Source organism: Cyprinus carpio, chromosome B3 (assembly GCF_018340385.1).
Source record: "Cyprinus carpio isolate SPL01 chromosome B3, ASM1834038v1, whole genome shotgun sequence".
NCBI classification, from domain to species: domain Eukaryota; kingdom Metazoa; phylum Chordata; class Actinopteri; order Cypriniformes; family Cyprinidae; genus Cyprinus; species Cyprinus carpio.
The window spans coordinates 24,774,407-24,796,958 of NC_056599.1; the positions used below are offsets into that span (position 1 = coordinate 24,774,407).

The 22,552-nt window shown below is 35.4% G+C and overlaps 1 protein-coding gene across 3 annotated transcripts in view; it reads left to right on the top strand.

Annotated features, from left to right (window-relative positions):
* LOC109054554 (RNA binding protein fox-1 homolog 1-like) overlaps positions 1 to 22,552 on the top strand; it is a 257,712-nt gene that overhangs the window by 89,112 nt on the left and 146,048 nt on the right. For 2 of the 3 annotated variants that reach the window (XM_042720376.1, XM_042720372.1), the window contains exon 2: positions 9,693 to 9,734. In XM_042720376.1, coding sequence (XP_042576310.1) covers positions 9,708 to 9,734 — 27 coding nt within the window. In that variant the 5' untranslated portion in view covers positions 9,693 to 9,707. Of the gene's footprint in view, positions 1 to 9,692; positions 9,735 to 13,124; positions 13,869 to 22,552 lie in introns of those variants that run through there. The other variant, XM_042720377.1, reaches the window with a different exon arrangement.

Genomic DNA, 22,552 nt, shown 5'->3' on the forward strand with positions numbered 1-22,552 from the left:
GCAGGCAAAATGAATGTTTGGAAATGTAAAATGATATTTCCTACTGACACACTACAGCAAAAGATAGAAATAACTGACTTAAAACCCTTTTTCAGGTGGAGAAAATACTAGTGTTCTAATAATTTTGGCTACCACTGTATGTATAAAATATTTTGTAGCATTTGGAACAAATTATATTATGAAATGTATTTTCTAAAAATAAAAATATAGTAAAATTTAGGTTTTCTGGATATTTTTTTAAAATAATGTCAAATTTTACTTATAGTTTTTATGGGAATTTCTAAAATATGATAGGTTTGTTTGTTTGTTTGTTTGTTTGTTTGTTTGTTCATTTATATTTCCTGATATAGGACAATGTAAAATCAATTTTAATCCTTAAAAATGAAATATTTTTGGTATGTTCATTTACAAGAAACAATTTTAAATGATAATGTTTATTTTAAAGTATTTAGTAAACATTTATGATGTATTTTATAACTATATATACATACAGACTTTGCAGAAAATTTTAGTTATAATCAAAGTCAATGTAAAATCAATGTAATTATTCAAAAATAAAATCATACTCTGCTTTTGACAATGAACTGGGATATTCCTGATGTCAATTTACAAGAAACAGTTTATCATGTGAATTGTAATTTTTATTATAATGTATTCAGGGACAAACTTTGATTTATAATGTAAAGTATATGCAGTGCTATTTTTTAAATTATTTTCTTGGTGAGCATTGTTAGATCCAGTGGTGTAACTTTGCTTTGAAAAGTGGTGAGGACACCGTGCAACTCGGTTTGCTCGTTTTTTATTTAATAACCTAATTTACTTGGGGACTGGATTTAGAGTTGGAAAAACGTAATTTTTGCTTTTCAAAAATACACCGATGTACCAGGGGTGGCGACAGAGAATTCTAAACGCAGGTGCTGAGGGGGTGCTAGATCATTGACAAGGGGAGCTGGGAAATTCAGGGTTCCAGACTCATTCTTCCCTCTGGTTGCTCTTTTGCGACTAACTTTCTCAGTTGGTTGCACAAACACTTTTTTTTTTTTTTTGCAACAACTTGCTATTAATCAAGGCCTGCTGATGAACTTGTATTGTAGTTTATAGTTATATGGAAATGAAAGTGGTTAACATTCAACCCATTCTTTTTCATCAGTATTATTATTTGTGATTTGAATTTTGTGATCGGGAGTTCCTCTTTTGCTATGTTATAAGCCCGGCTTCAGATGCTTTCACTTTTGATTTTGTGATCTTGTCAAGTTTTACTATAAAATATAATTGTCTGTTTTGCTTACATCTATAAACCTTTTACTTTTTTTTAGACTAAAACAAAAGATGGATTCATTGTTATTTTTAATTAAAATCCACAACAACAATAAAACTGTAAGATTCAATGACAAACTACCTTACAAAACGCTTATTAACAAAAATGAATAAGATGAGGCATGGCATATGCCTACACTATATGCTGTATTAGGCTTATAATGACTAATAAATTACAGAATGTTTAGCAAACTCTGAGGAATCAAAAAAAAAAAAAAAAATTAAAAAAAGAGAGCCTCCATGGCATAACGTGAGGTAAACAGCAAAGATAAGCTTTTCAAAATGAAAACAAAACAAAAAGAAAAGTAAAACTAAACTTGCTGCCGGTGACAGTGCTTGCATGTCTGCTTGCATGTCACAGTTCAAATGAGTTGTTGTTTGATGTTTCTCATATGCAACAGAAATGCCAGCTTTTATTAGATGAACAACACGGTGGTCTCGCCAGTGCGATCGCTCACAAAATTTAGTCAGTCGCAGTCTGGAGACCTGCAATTAATAGTAAATATAACCAAAACAGGTTATTCTTTATATATATATATATATGAATAATAAAATAAATATAAGGAAAACTCGCCCACTCGATTTTGTAATATTCTTTCATTTTAATTTTAATTTTCGTTCATAATCACTTACTTTGCCGGTGTTTGGCAATTGCTTTATGCACAAGCTTAAGCAGTGAATAGGCTTTAGCCTAATACGCTTGCCTATATATTTTATTATGGTTATTGAGCGCGGAATGCCTATATTTAAGTTTTGTTTATAGTTTGTTTTGTTGGGTTGATAAATTTTTTGTAGAGTGCGGGTATTTGCACGATTAAGTGCTCCAATTTTAAAATAAAATGCTATAATGACATTACGAAAAGTGTGATAGCTTCAAATCACATCGCTATTGCACTACACAAGTTATGCATGTTTGAGTCAAATGTTTTTTTGTTTTTTTTTATCACCCTAATTAGATTATGAAGAATGATTTGTTGATCTAGTGTTCCCTTTAATAGGCTACATACCTTCCGCAAGATATTTTTCAATTACTTTCAAAAATTGGTAGGGACAATATCGACCCTGGCAAAAAGTGTCCCACCTGTCCCACCCGCAAATTACGCCTATGGTTAGATCAAATATTGCATTATGTGTGTAGGAATGTGTACCACTTGTGCCAACAGACCTGTTTTAATTTCATCTCTGAGGCTCTGGTGAATTTTCACCGATTTATCAGAGAATTGATTTTCAATCGTAGCACAATGCAGACCTACTTTGTTTAGTTTCTGGTTTTCTGTTATGCTTTCTTCTGCTTTGTCTTGCACTCTTCCCCCTCTATCCATCGGTCCGGCTGAGTGCAGTCTTCTGTGTCAGCTTAATAAAGTCATTCTGCTCGGCCGTGTTCTGCCACTTGTACTCAGCAGAGTGCTACTTATTGACATTTTTTCATTCTGCTTTTTTTCACTGCATGTGTAAGTCCTATAGAGCTCATTGAGGGACTGAGTTAGGCCTGCTCTCTCTCGCTCCCTCTTTCTTTACCTCTCCATCCTGCAATTCTGTGCCACAACAGTTCAGTATTACCCTGCATCTCTGTCTGTCTCTCTCAAGTACTCTACAGAAGTCAGCGAGAGGGCGAGAGAGAGAGTCTGTATTCGGAGTGAAAAGGAGGGAAGCAGTCCATTAGAGGTAAAGGAGGTAAAGCAAGCCCTTCGAGAGTCCTTTTGTATTTTCATATGGAGGAGGGCTGTTTGTGCTACTATTGTTGGTATTATTACTGATCAAGAGCCTCTTTGTATCAGTTTGAGGCCATCTCCACGCAGTATGCCGTGTCTTTTGTGGAATCGTGTGTGCCTGAGAAGTTTTGAAAAGGAAACTTGAAACAATTTAAACCCTGTGAGCCATCAAATTCCATTCAACACTTAGGATTAATTTAATAGTTAGTTAATTTAATGATTAGTAATGTCAATTTAACATGTTAAATTTGTTAATGAAGTATAAAGTATAAAACATTATTTAAATAATACAGTACATACATATTTGTAAATACATTTATATTTAGTCACACCCCCTTACCATTATGTGTATGTACAGGTGACATTCATAAATTAGAATGTCGTGAAAAAGTGCATTTATTTCAATAATTCAATTAAAATTGTGAAACTCGTGTATTAAATAAATTCATTGCACACGGATTGAAGTAGTTTAAGTCTTTGGTTCTTTTAATTGTGATGATTTTGACTCACATTTAACAAAAACCCACCAATTCACTATCTCAACAAATTAGAATTCTTCATAAGACCATTAAAAAAAAACATTTTTAGTGAATTGTTGGCCTTCTGGAAAGTATGTTCATTTACTGTACATGTTCTCAATACTTGGTAGGGGCTCCTTTTGCTTTAATTACTGCCTCGATTTGGAGTGGCATGGAGGTGATCAGTTTGTGACCCTGCTGAGGTGGTATTGAAGCCCAGGTTTCTTTGACAGTGGCCTTCAGCTCATCTGCATTTTTTGGTCTCTTGTTTCTCATTTTCCTCTTTACAGTACTCCATAGATTCTCTCTGGGGTTCAGGTCTGGTGAGTTTTCTGGCCAGTCAAGCACACCAACACCATGGTCATTTAACCAATTTTTGGTGCTTTTGGCAGTGTGGGCAGGTGCCAAATCCTGCTGGGAAATGAAGTCAGCATCTTCAAAAAGCTGGTCAGCAGAAGGAAGCATGAAGTGCTCCAAAATTTCTTGGTAAACGGGTGCAGTGACTTTGGTTTTCAAAAGACACAATGGACCAATACCAACAGATGACATTGCACCCCAAATCATCACAGACTGTGGAAACTTAACACTGGACTTCAAGCAACTTGGGCTATGAGCTTCTCCACCCTTCCTCCAGACTCTAGGACCTTGGTTTCCAAATGAAATACAAAACTTGCTCTCATCTGAAAAGAGGACTTTGGACCACTGGGCAACAGTCCAGTTCTTTTTCTCCTTAGCCCAGGTAAGACGCCTCTGACATTGTCTGTGGTTCAGGAGTGGCTTAACAAGAGGAATACGACAACTGCAGACAAATTCCCTGACACGTCTGTGTGTGGTGGCTCTTGATGCCTTGCCCCCCAGCCTCAGTCCATTCCTTGTGAAATTCACTCAAATTCTTGAATCGATTTTGCTTGACAATCCTCATAAGGCTGCGGTTCTGTCGGTTGGTTGTGCATCTTTTCTTCCACACTTTTTCCTTCCACTCAACTTTCTGTTAACATGCTTGGATACAGCACTCTGTGAACAGCCAGCTTCTTTGGCAATGAATGTGGCTTACCCTCCTTGTGAAGGGTGTCAATGATTGTCTTCTGGACAACTGTCAGATCAGCAGTCCTCCCCATGATTGTGTAGCCTAGTGAACCAAACTGAGACACCATTTTGAAGGTTCAGGAAACCTTTGCAGGTGTTTTGAGTTGATTAGCTGATTGGCATGTCACCATATTCTAAATTTGTTGAGAATTGGTGGGTTTTTGTTAAATGTGAGTCAAAATCATCACAATTAAAAGAAACAAAGACTTAAACTACTTCAGTCTGTGTGCACTGAATTTATTTAATACATGAGTTTCACAATTTGAGTTGAATTACTGAAATAAATGAACTTTTCCACAACATTCTAATTTGAGATGCACATGTATATACATAAATTCCTTTTTGTTTAACTTCTTAATTTACATGTATCAGTCCACACAGATGTTAATACCTTATAATGTTGTTCACGTGGTTCACAGGGTGTTTAAAGCAATTTTCCATGTATAAATTATTTTAATAATGAAATAATTACAATATCAATATAAGAAGAAAGGTTTACCATTTTTAATTACTATTTTATGATATGGCTGTCAATCAATGAAAAATGTCCTTCAGTAATTTTCAGTTTTAAATTTTTCCACAAAACAAACATAATGAAAACGAAAAAAGATGTTGAATGAGTAGACACACACACACACACACACACACATATAATGTACAGTATATATAGTTGTGGTCAAAATGTTACATGCACTTTGCAGTATCAGCAAAATGTTCGTTTAATTTACAGTTGTGGTCAACATTTTTAATATGCTTTTTATTTTTTATTTTTTTTAATTAATTGTATAATTTTTTTAACAAAAAAGATGTTTATATATTTTCCACAAGAGAAAATAATAGTTGAATTTATAAAAATAACCCCCTTCAAAAGTTTACACATGCTTAATTCTTAATACGGTGTTGTTACCTGGGTGATCCACAGAAAAATCCTTCAGGTCCCACAAATTATTTGCCTTTCCACTATCTTTTGTACTTTTGATTGTATGATTTTGAGATCCATCTTTGTTTTTACACTGAGGGGCTCATATACAACTATTACAGAAGTTTCAAATGCTCACTGATGCTCCAGAAGGAAACAAGATGCATTAAGAGCCTGGAGGTGAAAACTTTTTGAAATTGAAGATCAGAGTAAATGGAACTTATAATAATGGAATAATGGAACTTGGTCTTCTGTTGAACATGTAAATACAATATCTTCTGTAGCATCTTAAGGGCAGTACTAAATGAAAATAAATAAATAAATGTAGGCAAAATTAGAAAAATGTACACATCTTCATTCTATTCAAAAGTTTTCACCCCCAGCTCTTAATGCATCATTTTTCCTTCTGGAGCATCAGTGACCGCAAATACTGATCATTTAAAAAACCATAACTGATTTAAAATAATCAGAATATCATGTCCTTAATTGTATCAAAATTAATTACTTTACATTTTCTAACTGATTGACAGCCGTAATGATATAATAACATAAAAACACAAACTATGAATGTCAGCAGTTGTCAGTCCTTGTTAAAAATAACAGAGAAGGAAAAAAAATGGTTTGAATTTCAGATTTCAGCACAGGACTATATATAAAAATGTATGCCAGCGGTCTGAATCCAAAAGCATGCTGTGTGCCCCAGAGCTATTGAGAAGCTCCTCCTAACGACCTGCTAGGGGCCCGCTGGCTGAAAGGAAAGTGCTACCAAAACAAGTGAGCCATCATTAAGGTCAGCGGCGCTAAATAATACAATTCATAACCTACAAGAAAACCTAGTGGGACCCTATTTATTTTCCTTTTTAACAGGGAAACGACATTTATTTTTATAAAACGTTTATTTTATACGCTTTTTTTAACTGTGCAATCAAAAAATTGCTGATGTCATTCCTGCAATTTAAATTTATTTCACAATTAATTGAAAACTTTGCACATGATATAATCTTCCCCATAAAAGGCGTAACATTTTACTGTCGAGAGTGGTTTGCCAAAAAGCAATGAGTAACCGTCAGTGGAAGTCTTACTACTAATTTGATACGCAGATATTTTGAGGTGACGAGGTTAATGCATCCATTTTTTCTCATATCATATCAAATCAAAGCAATTTCCCTGGCCTTTATTCCCTTTATCTGTGGGTCATAATCCTCTTTAGGGTCTTTCTGCAACGATGTCCAGTTACTAAATGATGAAAATCTTATTCAGCTTCACTCAGTGGCCTGGCTAATGGAAAATGAGCACACTTTGAAAAACAGCTAAGTGTTTTAGGCTGAGAGGAAAGTGGAACTGTTAATATCATTACATTTGAAGAGAGCGTTTGTAACACAGATTCTATTTCTTAAATGAAGATTGGCCAGTGCATTATGGATGTATTGACGGCAGGCACGAGGGAAAGATTAGTGGTATATCCAGGAACCCTCTCAGCGTAACCAGACCCTAATCTCTTAATTGTGTAGTTCTCTTTCAAACACTCAACAAGCATTAACAAAATTAGAAATGTTTTTCTTCCCCCCTCCTCTTTGAGGGTTGAGCATGATTGATTAGTGTTTGAGAAACTCTGTGCATTGAGGCATGTAGAAATACTCTGCTCAATTGAATTCAACTTGATTCTTTATAGCGGTGGTTCTCAACTGGTGGGTTGTAACCCAAAAATGTGTCGCAGATTTCTTCAGATTTTATTAGTTTGCATTGTTCAAACTGTATAATCATATGTAGTTCGTACAGCAAAGTTAAGAGGAAATGCTTCGGTAATCTTCTGTTATTGACATCAAAGGCTGCACATCTAGTCAAACTCTATGATGTTTGGATGAAAACACATCTTTCTTTTCTGTGAAGCTAGTAGATGCTGGCATGAACAGGTTGCTTGACATCCTCTCATCCTCAAAATCCATGAACGAAACTAATTTAAAGGAACACATTTAATCTAGTTGCTTGATAAACATAGTTTGTGCAAAATTATTGACTGCCGAGAGCATGAAACCATCAAAAATTCAAGAGGATTTCTGCTTTAAAATTCAGTTCAGCTGCATGTTGTTAGTGATGTGCATTTTATTAACATATTTCAATACATTCACACATACACATCATTTAAAGGGGTCACTGGATGCCAATTTTCCACAAGTTGATATGATTCTTTAGTGTCTATAAGTCTATAACATAATTTGTGCAAGCTTAAACGCATTTAGGCAGATCGGGGATCAGCGTATTCCCTACAAAAACAAAAGTAACCCACTGAGTCTTCAGCGGTTCAGATGCCGGGAGTAAAAGACGACTGCTATGTTAATTATTACATCTATCAACAAAACACCTCAATCACTTAGGAGACTTTAACTCTAGGTCAGTCTACATCTGCTCTGACGTCGAAACAATGGTGGAATGATGACAGCTCACTCAGGGCGGGTCTAAGGTAAAACACCAGTGTCAGCTGACAATCGTGGGAGGGCCTGGGTCTGTGTGACATCACACAGACAGGCATCTGAGAATGGCTTGATTTGAGAAAGGGGAAATGGTTTAACGAAAAAAAAAAAAAAAACACTGGGTGGAACTTTATCAGTACAGGGTGGTTGTGTACACACACCGCCAACACACATTTCAGTTCAAATAACTTGTAAAAGTGCATGTCGCATCCGATGACCCCTTTAAACATTGATGTTACAGTGGAAAAACTATTTGTCAACTATTGCAGATTTAAAATAAAATTGCAGATTTACTACAGATTTGAACCTTTACAAACAGTTGTTTTAAATCAAAATAATACCCAAAGGGATACCCAAAAATGAAATTTGTCATCATTTACTCACCCTCAAGTTGTAGCAAAATTGTATAAGTTGCTTTATTCTGTCGAAAACAAGAAGAATGTTAGTAACCAAACATTTGACCCTAGCCATTGACTTCTATAGTATTTAGTTCATACTATGTAATAATAATAATAATTTGTTAGATTTATATAGCGCTTGGGTACTCAAAGTGCTTTACATGAAAGGGGGGAATCACCTCAACCACCATCAGTGTGCAGCATCCACCTGGATGATGCGATGGCAGCCATATTGGGCCAGAACGCCAGACGAACGCCTTATTGGTGGAGAGGAGACAGAGTGATGAAGCCAGTCAGTGTATGCAGATGATTAGGAGGCCATGTGGGTCAGAGGCCAGTGGGCAAATTTGGCCAGGATGCCGGGGTTACACCCCTACTCTTTTTCTTCTCTTTTTATATCCTGGGATTTTTAATAACCACAGAGAGTCAGGACCTCAGTTTATCGTCTCATCTGAAGGATGGTGCTTTTTACAGTATAGTGTCCGTGTCACTATACTGGGGCAACTGCAGGGTAAGCACCCCCTGCTGGCCTCACTAACACCTCTTCCAGCAGCAACCTAGTTTTCTCAGGAGGTCTCCCATCCAGGTACTGACCAGGCTCAGCCCTGTTTAGCTTCAGTGGGCAACCAGTCTTGGGCTACAGGGTGATATGACTGCTGGCTATACATGTTAGTCAATGGCTACCGTCAACTTTTTTTCTTCAAAATATCTTCTTTTGTTCCCAATAGATTAAAGAAACTCATACAGCTTTGGAACAACTTGAGGGTGAATGGATGATGACAGAATGTTCATTTTTGGGTGAACTATCCCTTTAAATTCAAATAGGTTTTGGTGTATGTCCGGCCTAAATGATCATATATATAAATTCACTGGAAATTTGATTTCAAGTGATTTTAGTATGGATATATCCGTTTAGTTTGGTACAATCCTGGTAATGTATTAGTTTGCTACTTGGGTGCTAATCTAGAATCTGTGTCCTGAAGCAAAACCAGTTGAGAACCACTTGCTCTATACCATTCCCATTATTTGAGGAAAAAAAAAGAGGAAAATATTGTTGTGTGCACCATTTCTAGCATGGGAACGATGTCTTGCCTGTCTTATTCCCTGCTCTCACCACCTTTTGCATGGTTCCATGTTGCAAACCTCAGTTTTGACAGATCTAATTTTCTCTCCCCTCAGCCTGCTCTCGATGATTGACTTGTAATTACTGAAGGGAGGTGCTGTATTTGGTGTGTAATGTGTTACTCTAATTTGTATGTCTCTGTTGACAGATTCCAGGACAACCAATGAGTTGCGATACGGACCAGCTCAGGGTAAGTGATGCTTCGGTGCTGCTTTTTGGAATTTTGTGTTTTTTTTTTGTTTTTGTGTTGTTTTTTTTTGCTTTTTGTGTTGTTGGTATTGACCTTTTAATTAATCAATCCATGGCGATCATAAAACTGCGATTCATTCATGTAAAGACAAATTATTTCATCACAATGGCTTTAGAATGAATTTTTGTGTATCCTTCATGTTCATTTGAGCATCTCCAGCTGAGGAGATGATGATATTAAATCAATAGGCAAAAAAAAAAAAAAAAAAAAAAACTTCAATTTTACTCTCATACAGAAACCTGTTATTCCCTCATACTCTGCTGTGTCCATATTAAAAATACAACAAAGCTTACCTTGCCTTCTCATTAAACTTTAATAATGGCTCTCAAACCCTTCTGCTCACTCACTGGCCTGAAAAGCCAGGGTAGCAAAGGTGTCAGCTTCACTCCTGATGAAGACCCTTCCAAAGATCTTCATCTTCTTCAAAAGCACCACATCTGTGTGTAGGGATGACCATGTGTCCTGCCGGCTCTGCCTTGGGCTCACAAAGCACACAGTGTGTATGTGCAGCTCTGCAGGATCATGGGAGGGATGTGTACACCATGCAGGAGCCGAGGTGCTGCAGTCCCCTCTCAGTGCTGTAATTTATCATGGTTTGTTGAAGGGTTTTAAGTCTGATAGGGCTGATATGATTAATGCACAGACCTTCCTATTCATACACACACATCACTCTCATTTTCCTACCAACTACTTTCTTTTATTTTATTTTATTTTTTTAATGATACATATATTTTTTTCATTTCTTTTGAAATTAGAGCAGTAAATAAATAAATAAATAAAATATGCATTGGCCTCTGCAAATTAAACAGAATAATAATAATAATAACAATAATAATAATAATTTTGGCTCTTGGAAATATACAAATATTGAAAAACTTATATATTTACAAAAAAAAATATAATATTATTTATACATTTTATTTATATATTATACTGTATATTTATATTTTTTATATTCATGTGTTTAAAATGATGATGATGATTATTATTATTATTATTATTATTATTATTATTATTATTATTATTATTATTATTGTTGTTGTTATTATTATTATGTTGATTTGGCTTTTGAAAATATTAAAAACACTTTTTCAGAAGTGCTTTTTGGTAGCTTGCCTTTAATTTAGATTATTTGAGAAGGATCAAGTATGATGCACTTAGTACTACCTTTTTTTCCCTTTTTTTTCTTTTTTGTAGGTTATGTTTTTGTCATAATCTAAACAAATGAGATGCACTACTGCTTTAAGACTGTTTAGCTACTATTATAGACTTGTAGCTTTTTAATTGGGTTAAAGGACACAATCAGACCAAGGAGATGGCAGCTGGATCGGTCTGCTCCATGTAAATGGACATGTCAGTATAACCGGCACTCAGTTCCCATGACCATTAGACCTTGCTTGCCCTGAAGTAAAATGGCTTAACTAAATTGTATGCCAAAGTATGTTTGTTTTGCTCGGGGGCACAAACAATGGGATTTACATTGTACCTGCTGTTTATCTTTGTATCATATGTCAACAATCATGTGTTGTTTTCAGAATGTTATTCAGAGTATTGACTGGATCTCTCTGTACTAATTGTTTCATTCGAAAGAAAACCATTCCATCTTGTTGCAAATGTGGCTTTTTGTATATATATATTCTCTGTACTAATTGTTTCATTCGATATATAGTCGTTTAGTTTGACACTAAAATCTTAATAAATGTGTATATGTCAAGCAGCGTTGGTAGTGTGTTGTTCCTGTCATGTTTTATTATATATTATATTTAATAGGGCTGTGCATTTAATTGCATGCAATTGTCAAGCTACACAACATCGCGTTCATAATCGCAGACGATAATGAACGTGATATTGCGTAGTTTGTCAGTGATCGACGGCTCTGTGTAGTAAATGCCGCTCCATCTGAAAGCACATGATGGAGATTTACTACTAATCATGGAACCGGCTTTACTGACAAGATGTGCATGATAATCACATGTGTTTAATTGCACAGCCCTAATATTTAGCACTTTAAATTAGTGTGTATTTTTATTAAGAAATACTTGTTTCTTTAATTTTCCTTTCTTAAATAGAAAAAATTATTTTCTTTTTCCCCTGTGCCCTCAATATAATTTTAACATCCTGTTAGTCTTTTGTAAAATCCCTTCAACGTAAGTTCCATAAAGACATCATACTCATGGAAGTGACATCATTTTTGCTGAGAAAACAGTAGAACAAACAAGTCATAAACAATCAATAAGTTCTAACAACAAATTTCATGATTTTGTTAAGCATTTTTTTTTTTTGTATTTTAATATTTAAGATAAGAATACAGATACCCTTGTAAATAAATAAATAAGACAACAATAAATAAATTTAAAAACTATATGTATAAATACTTTTAATGTGTTAAATCTCAAAAGACACTGCATAACAGGAATGGCCCTATTCCATTTGTTATCACTGTGAAATATAATTAATTTTTTTAGCATTGGAGCCGTCTATGCCTTAGAAAATCCCTTACCTGTGGCAAATCACTTTAATGCAGCCATATTGCTTTAATATGATCCGTGTGTGTTTGTGTATTTGCTGTATGTGTGCCTGAGTCTGAGCCTTTAGCTTAATCATTTGTCCTCACTCTCTCGTCCTGTCTTGCTGTGACGGTTGTACTTTTCTTTTTTATTGTTTTCCTTTTAAAAGGGAGTCAAATTGCTTCCTGAGGAGAATTTAATATTCAAATTTCCCTCATAAATACACTGGCAAATCTCATTGCGTTTGTGTCTCACACACATAAAACAAAAAAAAAATGGACCTTGCTCAAATTTCCAATTCCGGGTTTAAATCCATTTACAAAAGGGTTCTTTTTTTGGTTTTCTGTTACTCTCGAGTTTCTCTAATACCTGTTTGATTAAAAACCCCATTCCTCTTCTAACCAGTAGTAATGAGTTTAAGCCTCATATGCGCTTTTCTAGATAGTTCCGGCTGCGCTTTAGCTGGCTGCTGGCTGCGTGTCTGGTCTCTCAGTAGCAGTAGCGTGGTGGAGTCAGCAGATGGCTGTAGAAAAGTGCTGTAAGGAGGCAGCCAGTGCGTCAGAGCCAGAGCAACCCGAGCGGGAAGGCCTTGGCCCCAGTACACGCTGCTTTTATCTCCAGCACATTCACTCCGGACGAGGAGGAGGAGAAGGAGAGGGGGGAAAAAACCCATCCAGGCTGCAGAGTCAGGTGCAAGCTCCACATTTAGGAGAGGGTGGTGCATTCTGTCTCCTTTTCATCCCGTTGTATCATTTTTGATCTCAGTTTACCTGTGTATTTTTTTTTCTTTCACATCTTTTTTTTCTTTTTCTTTTTTTATTTACTTGAATCTCTCAGAGCTGAGATTGCAGTATTTTTTAGAGGAAGTTGCAAGCTTATTTTTTTTCGGTCAGTTGTCTTACCTTCCCTCAGGACAGAAGATGAGTCTTTTGATTTCCCACTGATGTCTTCCCCTGCGCATCAGCTTCCGGAAGACAGCATCTGAGGATCTGAGCAGCATTTTGTTAGAGGGAAAAGTCCTTTTTGCGGGGGAGGGGGGAGATCTGTTTCGGATCGTCCTATCAGCTGTGCGTTAACGTACACGTACCTTTCTTGTGGAGCCTGTACTAGAGAAACCTACACCATCACCCTCCTCTCTCTCTCTCTTTCTCTGGCACTTTGAGTGCACAGTTGTACTGGACTTCCTTGGTGCACGGATCTTCTCATTAAATAGATACGTCAGGAACTGGCGTCTAAGCAGGGGTTGTCAGTGAAAGGGTGAGGACGACCAAGTGGGGAAAGGCAAGAAAGAGCCAAAAAAAAGAAGAGCAAGAACAAGACTGCTAGAAGCATCTCAAACCTTGTGAAGTAGCTTCTTCTTCCTCCAAGTGTCAGTTTTAATAAGCTCTATTATAGTGATATAATAAATTATACAAAAGAACTGTGAGCCTGAGAGAGTGGAAACAAGAAGGATTCAGACGGGTTCCCGTAGCCGAGCTCGAGAAGTTAAAAGAAGCTAAGTAAGGAAGCGTTTCCTCACTGCCGGAGAGCCCCTGACTCCTCGCTCAAGATGATGATGTATTTGTGGGTAGGTAACCGATTGTGCCACGTTCGCTGATGTTTGCAGACTGCTGTGTGTGCGTATGTGTCGTTATTGATGTTAATGTGTTTTCTCGTCTGATGGTTTTAGCTTGTTTGTTGCAGGACAGAAACCAGTACAGAACACATTTGATCCTCTCCACATGCAGTATGCTCTATTGTGTTGTGTTTGTGTACCAGTTAGCAATGAGTCATTTGAAAGTTTCATCCCTCTCTCATCTCGTCCTTGGCAAGACTACTCTTTCTTTGGAGTAGAGAGTGTCAGAGAAGTGGTGCGTGACACGTTGATTCATAACTGCAGGGTTAAAGCACAGGAAGTCATTTTAGAGAGCTGTAAGCGCGTGTGTCTTGGCCTGCTCATTATCTGTCTCTTCACCTGCCATTATCACTCAAAATCAGTCCTAGCTGAGGAAATTTCGCTGCACTTAATTGCCCATGGAATAAATTTAAAGCACCCTGATGACTTCTGCACTGTGAGGGTTTATCAGGAAATTAATCTCATTTTAACAAATCTTAATCTGATGGGCAGTTCAAGCGAAAACAGAAATAAGGAACAAGTTTATCCTTTACATAATGTGGCAGCTGGAGGTTTTTTTTTTCTTTCTTTCTTTCTTACTTTCTTTTTTTTCATGAAGATTCATGTTTGATTTTGTATTTTCACTAGCAATGAAAAGGGTATTTTGATGCATAAAATAACAGAGACAATATGACAATAATAATAATAATAATAACAACAAATGTATTATTTTATAAATATTAAATCTTATTATTGAATTCAATTATCATTATGATGATGATGATTATTATTTATCATATAACAATATGCAAAATGTATTGCTGTTGTTATTATTATTAATATTAATAACATACAATGCATTTTCTTATAATACTACTACTGCTACTACTACTACTACTACTAATGCATTGTCTTGTGTTATTGAAAATTGTTATGTAAGCGTAATGAATACTGTTATTTATTTTTAAGTACAGAAGTATTCTTATAATGTTAATTATTAAAGTGAAAACATGCTTTTTTTATCAGTAGTCAGAAGAGCTCAGAATCAAAAGACTTGATAAACACACAAGACAATCTCCAGTTATTAAATCATGCAGCTACAGCAAACTGAAATTCTGTATTAAGAAAATGAATATTGAATGTTTAATTGGAACATGGGTGGTCTGGAAGGATTATGCTTCGTAGAAAAGATTCAAGGATGAAATTTCCCAGGAGATGCAGAAAATTACTGTGCTGTATAAAAGTATACAGTTCTTGCTAAATATTTAATGCATAGTTTAAGGTGGCTTATGACATTTGAACAGTACCGATGGGTGATAACCTATTCTATATTTCACTAAATAAAATTAAATAATGAATAATTAAATTATATATTTTTTAAATAAATGAATAATTAAATCTATACACTTATGCATACATACATTACTACTTTCAGAACAACCCTAAATTAATTTACATAATAAAGACAGAATGATGTCCAGAGGCCTAATATTGCCGAAACGTGTAGAATAACAGTGTATTCTGGGTAAAGCTATGAATATGACATGTTGTTCTTTTTAAGAGGCCTCCGGTGGCCATTTGACAATCCAGTTCAGGCTCTGTATCAACCCCAGTATTACTTTGTCATAGATCATATGGCTGTAAACTGGAATTAATTGTGTGGATTACTTTTTCAGCCACAGGGTATTCATCTTAACACAGTTTAACACAGCATCGGCACATTGTGCCACATCCAGATATTTCAGACGTGGCGATACAGTCTTAATTTTAAAATAGGCCCCGTGTCTTCTATCAGTGTTGCATCTGTAAACAAATAAATGAAATACAAATAAAAAAGAAGTTAAAAGAAGCAGCGGTCAACTTTTATGCACTGCTGTCAATTGGAGCCCATCAGGATGAGGAATGAATCACTGAGGTAGAGAAAAGACTGAAGCAAACCGCAGTGTCAGAGCTGTGCTGCTGTCCAGGCTGATGTTATTGCCTTTCTTACTATTTACTCCCCCCCCACCCCACCCCCCGCTGCTGGAAAAACTGCTGTGAAGGCACTTCTAGACCCTTGTCAGAGTTGTCTTTCAATAGATGCTATGAAAGCAGTTTATTCAATTGATTGATAAAGGCTGCCCTCCATGATAACCAATAGAGGAGCCACAGGGCCATGTCGTGTGTAGGAGGCACATATTGCGACTTAACTTTGTGACACCAATATAGGAAAACTCAAAACTTGCAAAGCAAGAATCTTAACATCTTATGGTCCGTTCTTTTTTTGAAGTGCTTGACTTTAACCATTCATTATATAGCCATTATATAATGGATAATTTGTAAATAAAATGCTCCTTATGAAACAGTTATAAGACTTAGTTAAGATGTGGCCCTTTAACATTAGGATATTCATCAAAGCAGTTGTAAAATGATAAATAGGAAAGTAGCAGTATCAATGATGCAAACTTTATCAAGACAAATCCAAATTCTGCCGTTAGAAGACAGTAGTGTCATTATTTAAGGCAGTTCATTGTTGATTCAGTTCAGTTCAATAACCGAGTAAAATTCACCAATTATAAAACAAGTTTGATTGAGCTATAAGCAGCTCAAGTTAAGGCAATAGTGCCGATATTCAGTCAGTTCAGCACTGAAAAAAAAAACAGTAAGTGAAATGTGCTTAATTTTTCTTTTGCATGTTTTCTCACAAATATTTTATAAGTAAAATTTAAGTATGGGATTAAGTAAAATGTACTTTAAAAATTGTAAAATTAGCCAAGTAAATAAGTAAATTGTTTTCTTTTTATTTATTATACAATTAACAAAAGCAAAAAGGCCTCTAACACTAGCTCGCTCTATTCTGTTTTCTTTTTATTTATTATATCATTTTAAAAAACCCTTGCTATGTGTACTACGTTAAGCTAACTGAGACTTGTTATAGCACTTATATTTCATTGATATTTTTTTGTTTTTTGTTGATTTTGTTTTCTTCATTTGTGATTATTTTTGGGTAAATTTGGATATGATGAATGTGTTAATTGACTAAATGTAAAGCCGGTTAGAGTTTGATGAGTAATTTCTACTTGATTATTTTAAGTCTCAAGTTTTTTTTTTTTATTAAAGCATGTGGTTCACTTACAGATATTTAGGTATAAGCAAGTAGACAGCTTTTTATCCTTTTTTAAGATAATATATATCTACTCAATATAGTTATTACCTAAATGAAAACAGAGACCTACTTGGTACACAATACACAATGAAGGTAACAACCAGTGGATACTGTTTAAGTGTTAATGGGTCATTTTGAGAAGAAAAAGAACTCAGAATGTCACAAAACAGCAAGTTACTAAACCTAACAACAAAAGCAACCATACAATAGTGTAAATACAACTCAAAAACAGTAAAAAAAAAAAAAAAAAAAAAAATTAATCATGCCCCAGTGCATGATGGGAACAACAGCTTCATAACCTTGATATTTACTTAAAGAATCCTTGTAAACTTAACAAAACATTCCAAGTAAAATATACTTATAAGTTCAAACTTTAATTTCTATAAACTTAAAGTACTAATATAGAATTTTTGGTTGCACTTTATTTTACAGTACATGTACTTACATGTACTTATAGTGTACTTACAGTGTATTTATTTAAGAAAGTTCTGGTAATACAAGGTAACTACATGGGGTAGGGTTAGGTTTAGGGGTAGGTTCAGGGTTAGTACCTAGTTATTACATAGTTATTGTAATTACTATAATAAGTACATAGTATGTACATGAGGAACAGGACTGTAAAATAAAGTGCTACCGAATTTTTGTTAAATTCTTGCCTGAACTAAATTATTTCATATAGAAATTACATTTGTTTTTCTATAGTAGGCTACTTACTTCACCACAAAAACATTTTTTTCAGTGTCGATGTTGCAAAAATAATCAATTATAAATGAATTTGATTAAACTATAAAGCAGATCTACAGAAGACGATAGTGTCATTGTTCAGTTCTGTTCTCATCTGATAGTGTCAGTGCCATCAAAATGATAATATTACTAAATATTAAGTCTTTTGAACCCCAAATATGCTTAGAAACAGAACTGCCGTGACCAGAATCAGTAAGAGAGGAGACCGTGAGAAATTGGCCATTAATATAAATGTTTAAAGAAGGATATTGATTCTAAATATTCCAATATTGTAATTGTTTCTTTCCATAATATCTTTGTTTTGCATGCCAGTTGGAGAGATTTGTATAAACATCACTGTGTTTGTTTGCTTGTTCATTTATTTATTTTGCAGGGCATTTTTGTACAAAACAGTGAGTATGTACGTATTTATAGTTTATGCATTACAAGTGTCGTTAGATGAATATGTATGTATCTGGGTAACAGATAAAAATGAGGATTAAGAACATTTTGATGTATTCGCAGTGAATATAATTGACATTAATGCAAGAGAATTCAGCACACACCATATGGTATTTATACACCTTCTAATTCCCTCTTTCTCTCTGACAGTAATGATGGGACCTGGGTGAGAACGCTGCACTGTCAGTTGCTATCAAATATGTTCTTATTTAATTAGCTATCTTGCAGTAGTGCGCAGCTTATATATCATAATTCTTATCTAATATACTCAATCCTGTCTTATTTTATTTAATTGACTGTGCTGAAGTGCTTAACATGTCTCTGGTTTCAGAGGGCTTGGGCAAGTTGCTCTGAAAACCAAGAGCGACTGAATAGCATTAATGCTAATGCCACAGCCGTTGAGGCATTGCTGCAAAGATTTAAAAATTGCCCTTCTGATAGAGTTTTACAATGTATGACAAATCAATGCATAGCATTTTCATAATGAATGGCTTTGGCATTTGGAATGCCAGTCCCCGAGCAGGCTTGGTTGCTGACCTGTGACGAGAAGTGGTGTTATATTTCATTATATTCTACTGAGTTATACTCACTAGCCCCAGTCATGTGAAAGAGGGCCAGAGGATTGATTCCTGACTGCTATTCCAGCATGCACTACTCTGTCTGTCTGATTGTCTGTCTATCTTTCTGTCTGTCTTCTTTCATATTTCTTTCATTTATTTTAGTTCTAACTAAAGTGGACATAACACACACAGTTTCTGCCCATGTTAATCTTGAGTACATATGGAGAAGTATTGCATGCTTCATATCTTTGAAGAGTCTTTAGTTTTATCAGATTTGTAAAAGAAAGATACAGCTTTACCGTTGAGCTTCTGGAGGTGTGCCGTTGGTGGTGCTAAAGAGTCACAAGCCAACGCAATAAGCAAGCTAACATGCAGTACAATCTAGATATTCCATTCTATCTAAAATCTTAATCTATGTATTTTAGCACATCCTCAATAAAGCGCCGTTTATGAAGGGAACCCCGGAGTAATGGCCCTATGTTGTTGAACTAATGTGGTTCAAATGACAGAGATGCGACCGATGCATCGGGACTAGCTAGTTAGTTTCCACTACAATGCATTGTACTATGGTGGATAATCAGCATGTTACATCGTTGTACGTGAAGCGCACCCCTGATTGATGTGTGTGCACGCTCTTTTGGAGAAGTGCCCATACAAGGATTTCCACCCTTTATGACATCATACAGGGCCATATTTGAAAAAAAAACTTTGCAACGTTTTTTGAGACTTTGGTCATGTTTAGCATGAGAATCTAATTCTTTAGCATTGTAAATAAGTCAGAATGCACGAAATAGCATTAGACATCCCCTTTAAATTAAGTCAGTCTCAATTAACTCACTTTCCAAACTTGTTCTGCGCACCAGGATATTGCGTCTGAGGTTTACTCGCCATTGTTTGGTATTAAATTACAAGAGCACGCAGACAGATTTAAATGACCTGCCATGTCATTACCTGTTTATTCACGAATACTGAAAGCACAGTTGTGTTGGTCATTATCTGCTGTCATGAAATGACAGTTTGGGGCTTTTTTCATCGGTCTGTTATGATGATTGATGGAGACAGGTGGCTGTTCTTTACAGATGGCAACATATCAAAGTGGCATCATTGTAATGACAGAGCAGCCTATGACAGATATCAAACCAGGACTCGAATGCTTTAATGTTACACTGCTCAAAATCCAAAACTTTTTTATTCCCCATTGGACATTGAAACCTTTCATCTGATTCCACCGTGTCTGTTTTTTTCTCCTGGTTGTGATGTGGCCGTGACAGTTTTAATCTGATTTATAAAATGGAATATATGTATATATGAAAACCTCACTGGGATGAAACCATAAATGCAAAGAAAGAATAAGAGGAAATTTAAAGATGACTTTGCCCAGATCAATGACATTTTGTGAGATTATCTGCTTTGTTATAGATATACTGAAATCATTACCCTTCTAATGAAATTTCCTGTCAGAGAAAACAAAAACGTTGAAGCACTACAAGCTCTTTCAAAAACAGCCTTTATTACATAAGTATATTCATCACCATAAAAGCATGGGGCCCATACACATATGGGTCTAGAGCTTTGCAGTAGTGGAGATTTTTATTGGTGGCTATAAAATACAATACACCAGCAGCACATACCACAGAGAGGAAGAAAATCACTTTAGCGCCTTACACTTTTTCACACTCTCGGAAAGAAACGGTCAGCCCAGGAAAACACCTTTGTGATAACAATTGTAGCCAGGCAGCCTAATGCACTTTGAAGCCCTAGTAAAGGCCCGGATGAAACTGGAGATTATTGCCATTTTGAGAGAGATCAATGAAGCTTTGCTAATAATTCACTGTAGGAGAACCTCTGGGGATGTGGTATTTATTTATTGGTCAGACCAATTGCAGTGTTCTCGCCTCTGGTGCCCACACTAGTTCAGCTGACCTAGTTGCTATTGAATGTTTTCTCTTGACTAGGAGGGGAAACAAGTAGGAAAGAGAGAACGAGAGGAAGAAGAGGGGAAAAAACGTGATTGGGTTAATGATGTTATGTGTTTGAACAAATTGGGACATGGTGCAGTCCACTTAATGTTGAAGGGTTAGTTCAGCCAAAAACTTTCATATGCTCATTTCGCCTTTTTAGAGCTTGACAGTCACAATACTCGTTTACTTTCATTATACTGAAAAGAGTGGCAAAAATATTATTTGAAATTCCCCTTTTTGTGTTTAACAGAAAAAAAGAAGGTTGATAAGTAAAGTAAACACTTTACAAAAACATCCCATTAGTTAGTGTTAGTTAATGCAGTATTTGTTGCAGTATTTATACATTTTTTATTAGTTACCTGAAACAGTTGTTCATTAATGTTCATGTTAGTTCAGGTTCATTAAGTGTCATTAACATATATAACTGTGATTTTTTTTTAAATTTGTGATTCGTTTTGAAATTAACATGAACTAACATTAATAAATTCTTTAGAAGTTTTGTTGTTAGTTTGTGTTAACTAATGTCATTGTAAAATGTTACCCAGTCAGTTTTGGGCAAGTTACTCTGAAAATGTAATTAAATTAGTGATTACTGATTACTCCTTTTAAAAGTAATCACGTTACTGTTCTGATTACTTTATTTTAAAAGTAATTAGTTACATTACTAGTTACATTACTTTTTTGTGGCTACATCCATGAAATTTACATGAAATCCCAGCATAAATGCTTCCAAAAAATATTTGTTATTAAAGCATCAACATTCACAAAACGATGTTATTTTGAACTAAAGCAAGCATAGGCTGCTGTGTACATGGTTTGGCATGGTAGAATGCCAGCAAATAGCACTGCTTTTATAATCTCTAAAAAGATGGAATCTCAGTTCATCGCAATCTCACAAAGCTCTGTTATAACACAATGAATATATGCATAATGAATCTTTCATGATGTCTACAATTCGCGTGTTATAATGAGAGGATTTGTGTGAATGCAAATTTCAGCACTGCACTCCTGACTGGCCATTGTGTTCCAGAAATCAACATTGCTCAACGCAGCAAACAGTTGTTATAGCATTAGTATATATATATATATACAGCAATTATTGTTTTTGTATTTTTGTTGTTTTTGTTTATTTGATTTATATTAATTATTTTGTATTTGTTTTTATAATGTTGTTAGATATTTCTATTCTGCGGGAGTCCCACATGAATCATTTTATTCTCCCGCATCCACTGGCGACAGTGCTTGCTTGCTACACACACAACACGTGTCTACCCACTGGCACCCGCCCGCCCACACCAGCACTCGCTCATCTTGTCCCATGCTGCACTATGTTGCGTTGGGTCTCGCGGGAGAGCAGATATCTAATCCACTGGCACTTGACTCGACAGTGCGTGTGCTACACCCTTTTTACAATCTAGAATATAAAACACTGCATTCTGTCAGCAATGTAACGCATTGTGATCGTATAGGGAGCTCGTATTGTGACTTTGGTTTGTTTATTTTTTTTTTTATTTTTTTGTTACTTATAAAATTAATCAAATTAGCACAGTCATATAGATTTGATAAGATATAAAAGGTGAGTAAATGATTGAAAAGTGATAAATAGATGAAAAGATTTTAATTTGACAAATACATTTTAACCACAGCAATCATTTTATATTTCAACATGGCTCAATGCTAATATATCTCGTGGGTTTGTTTTGTAATGGGGGTGCTTCGGTAACGACAGGGAGCAACAAGGGTAGTAAAGAGACAATTAAGGCAACAACTTGGAAAAATGAGTGTGTGCTTCTTTCAGCTCTGGTT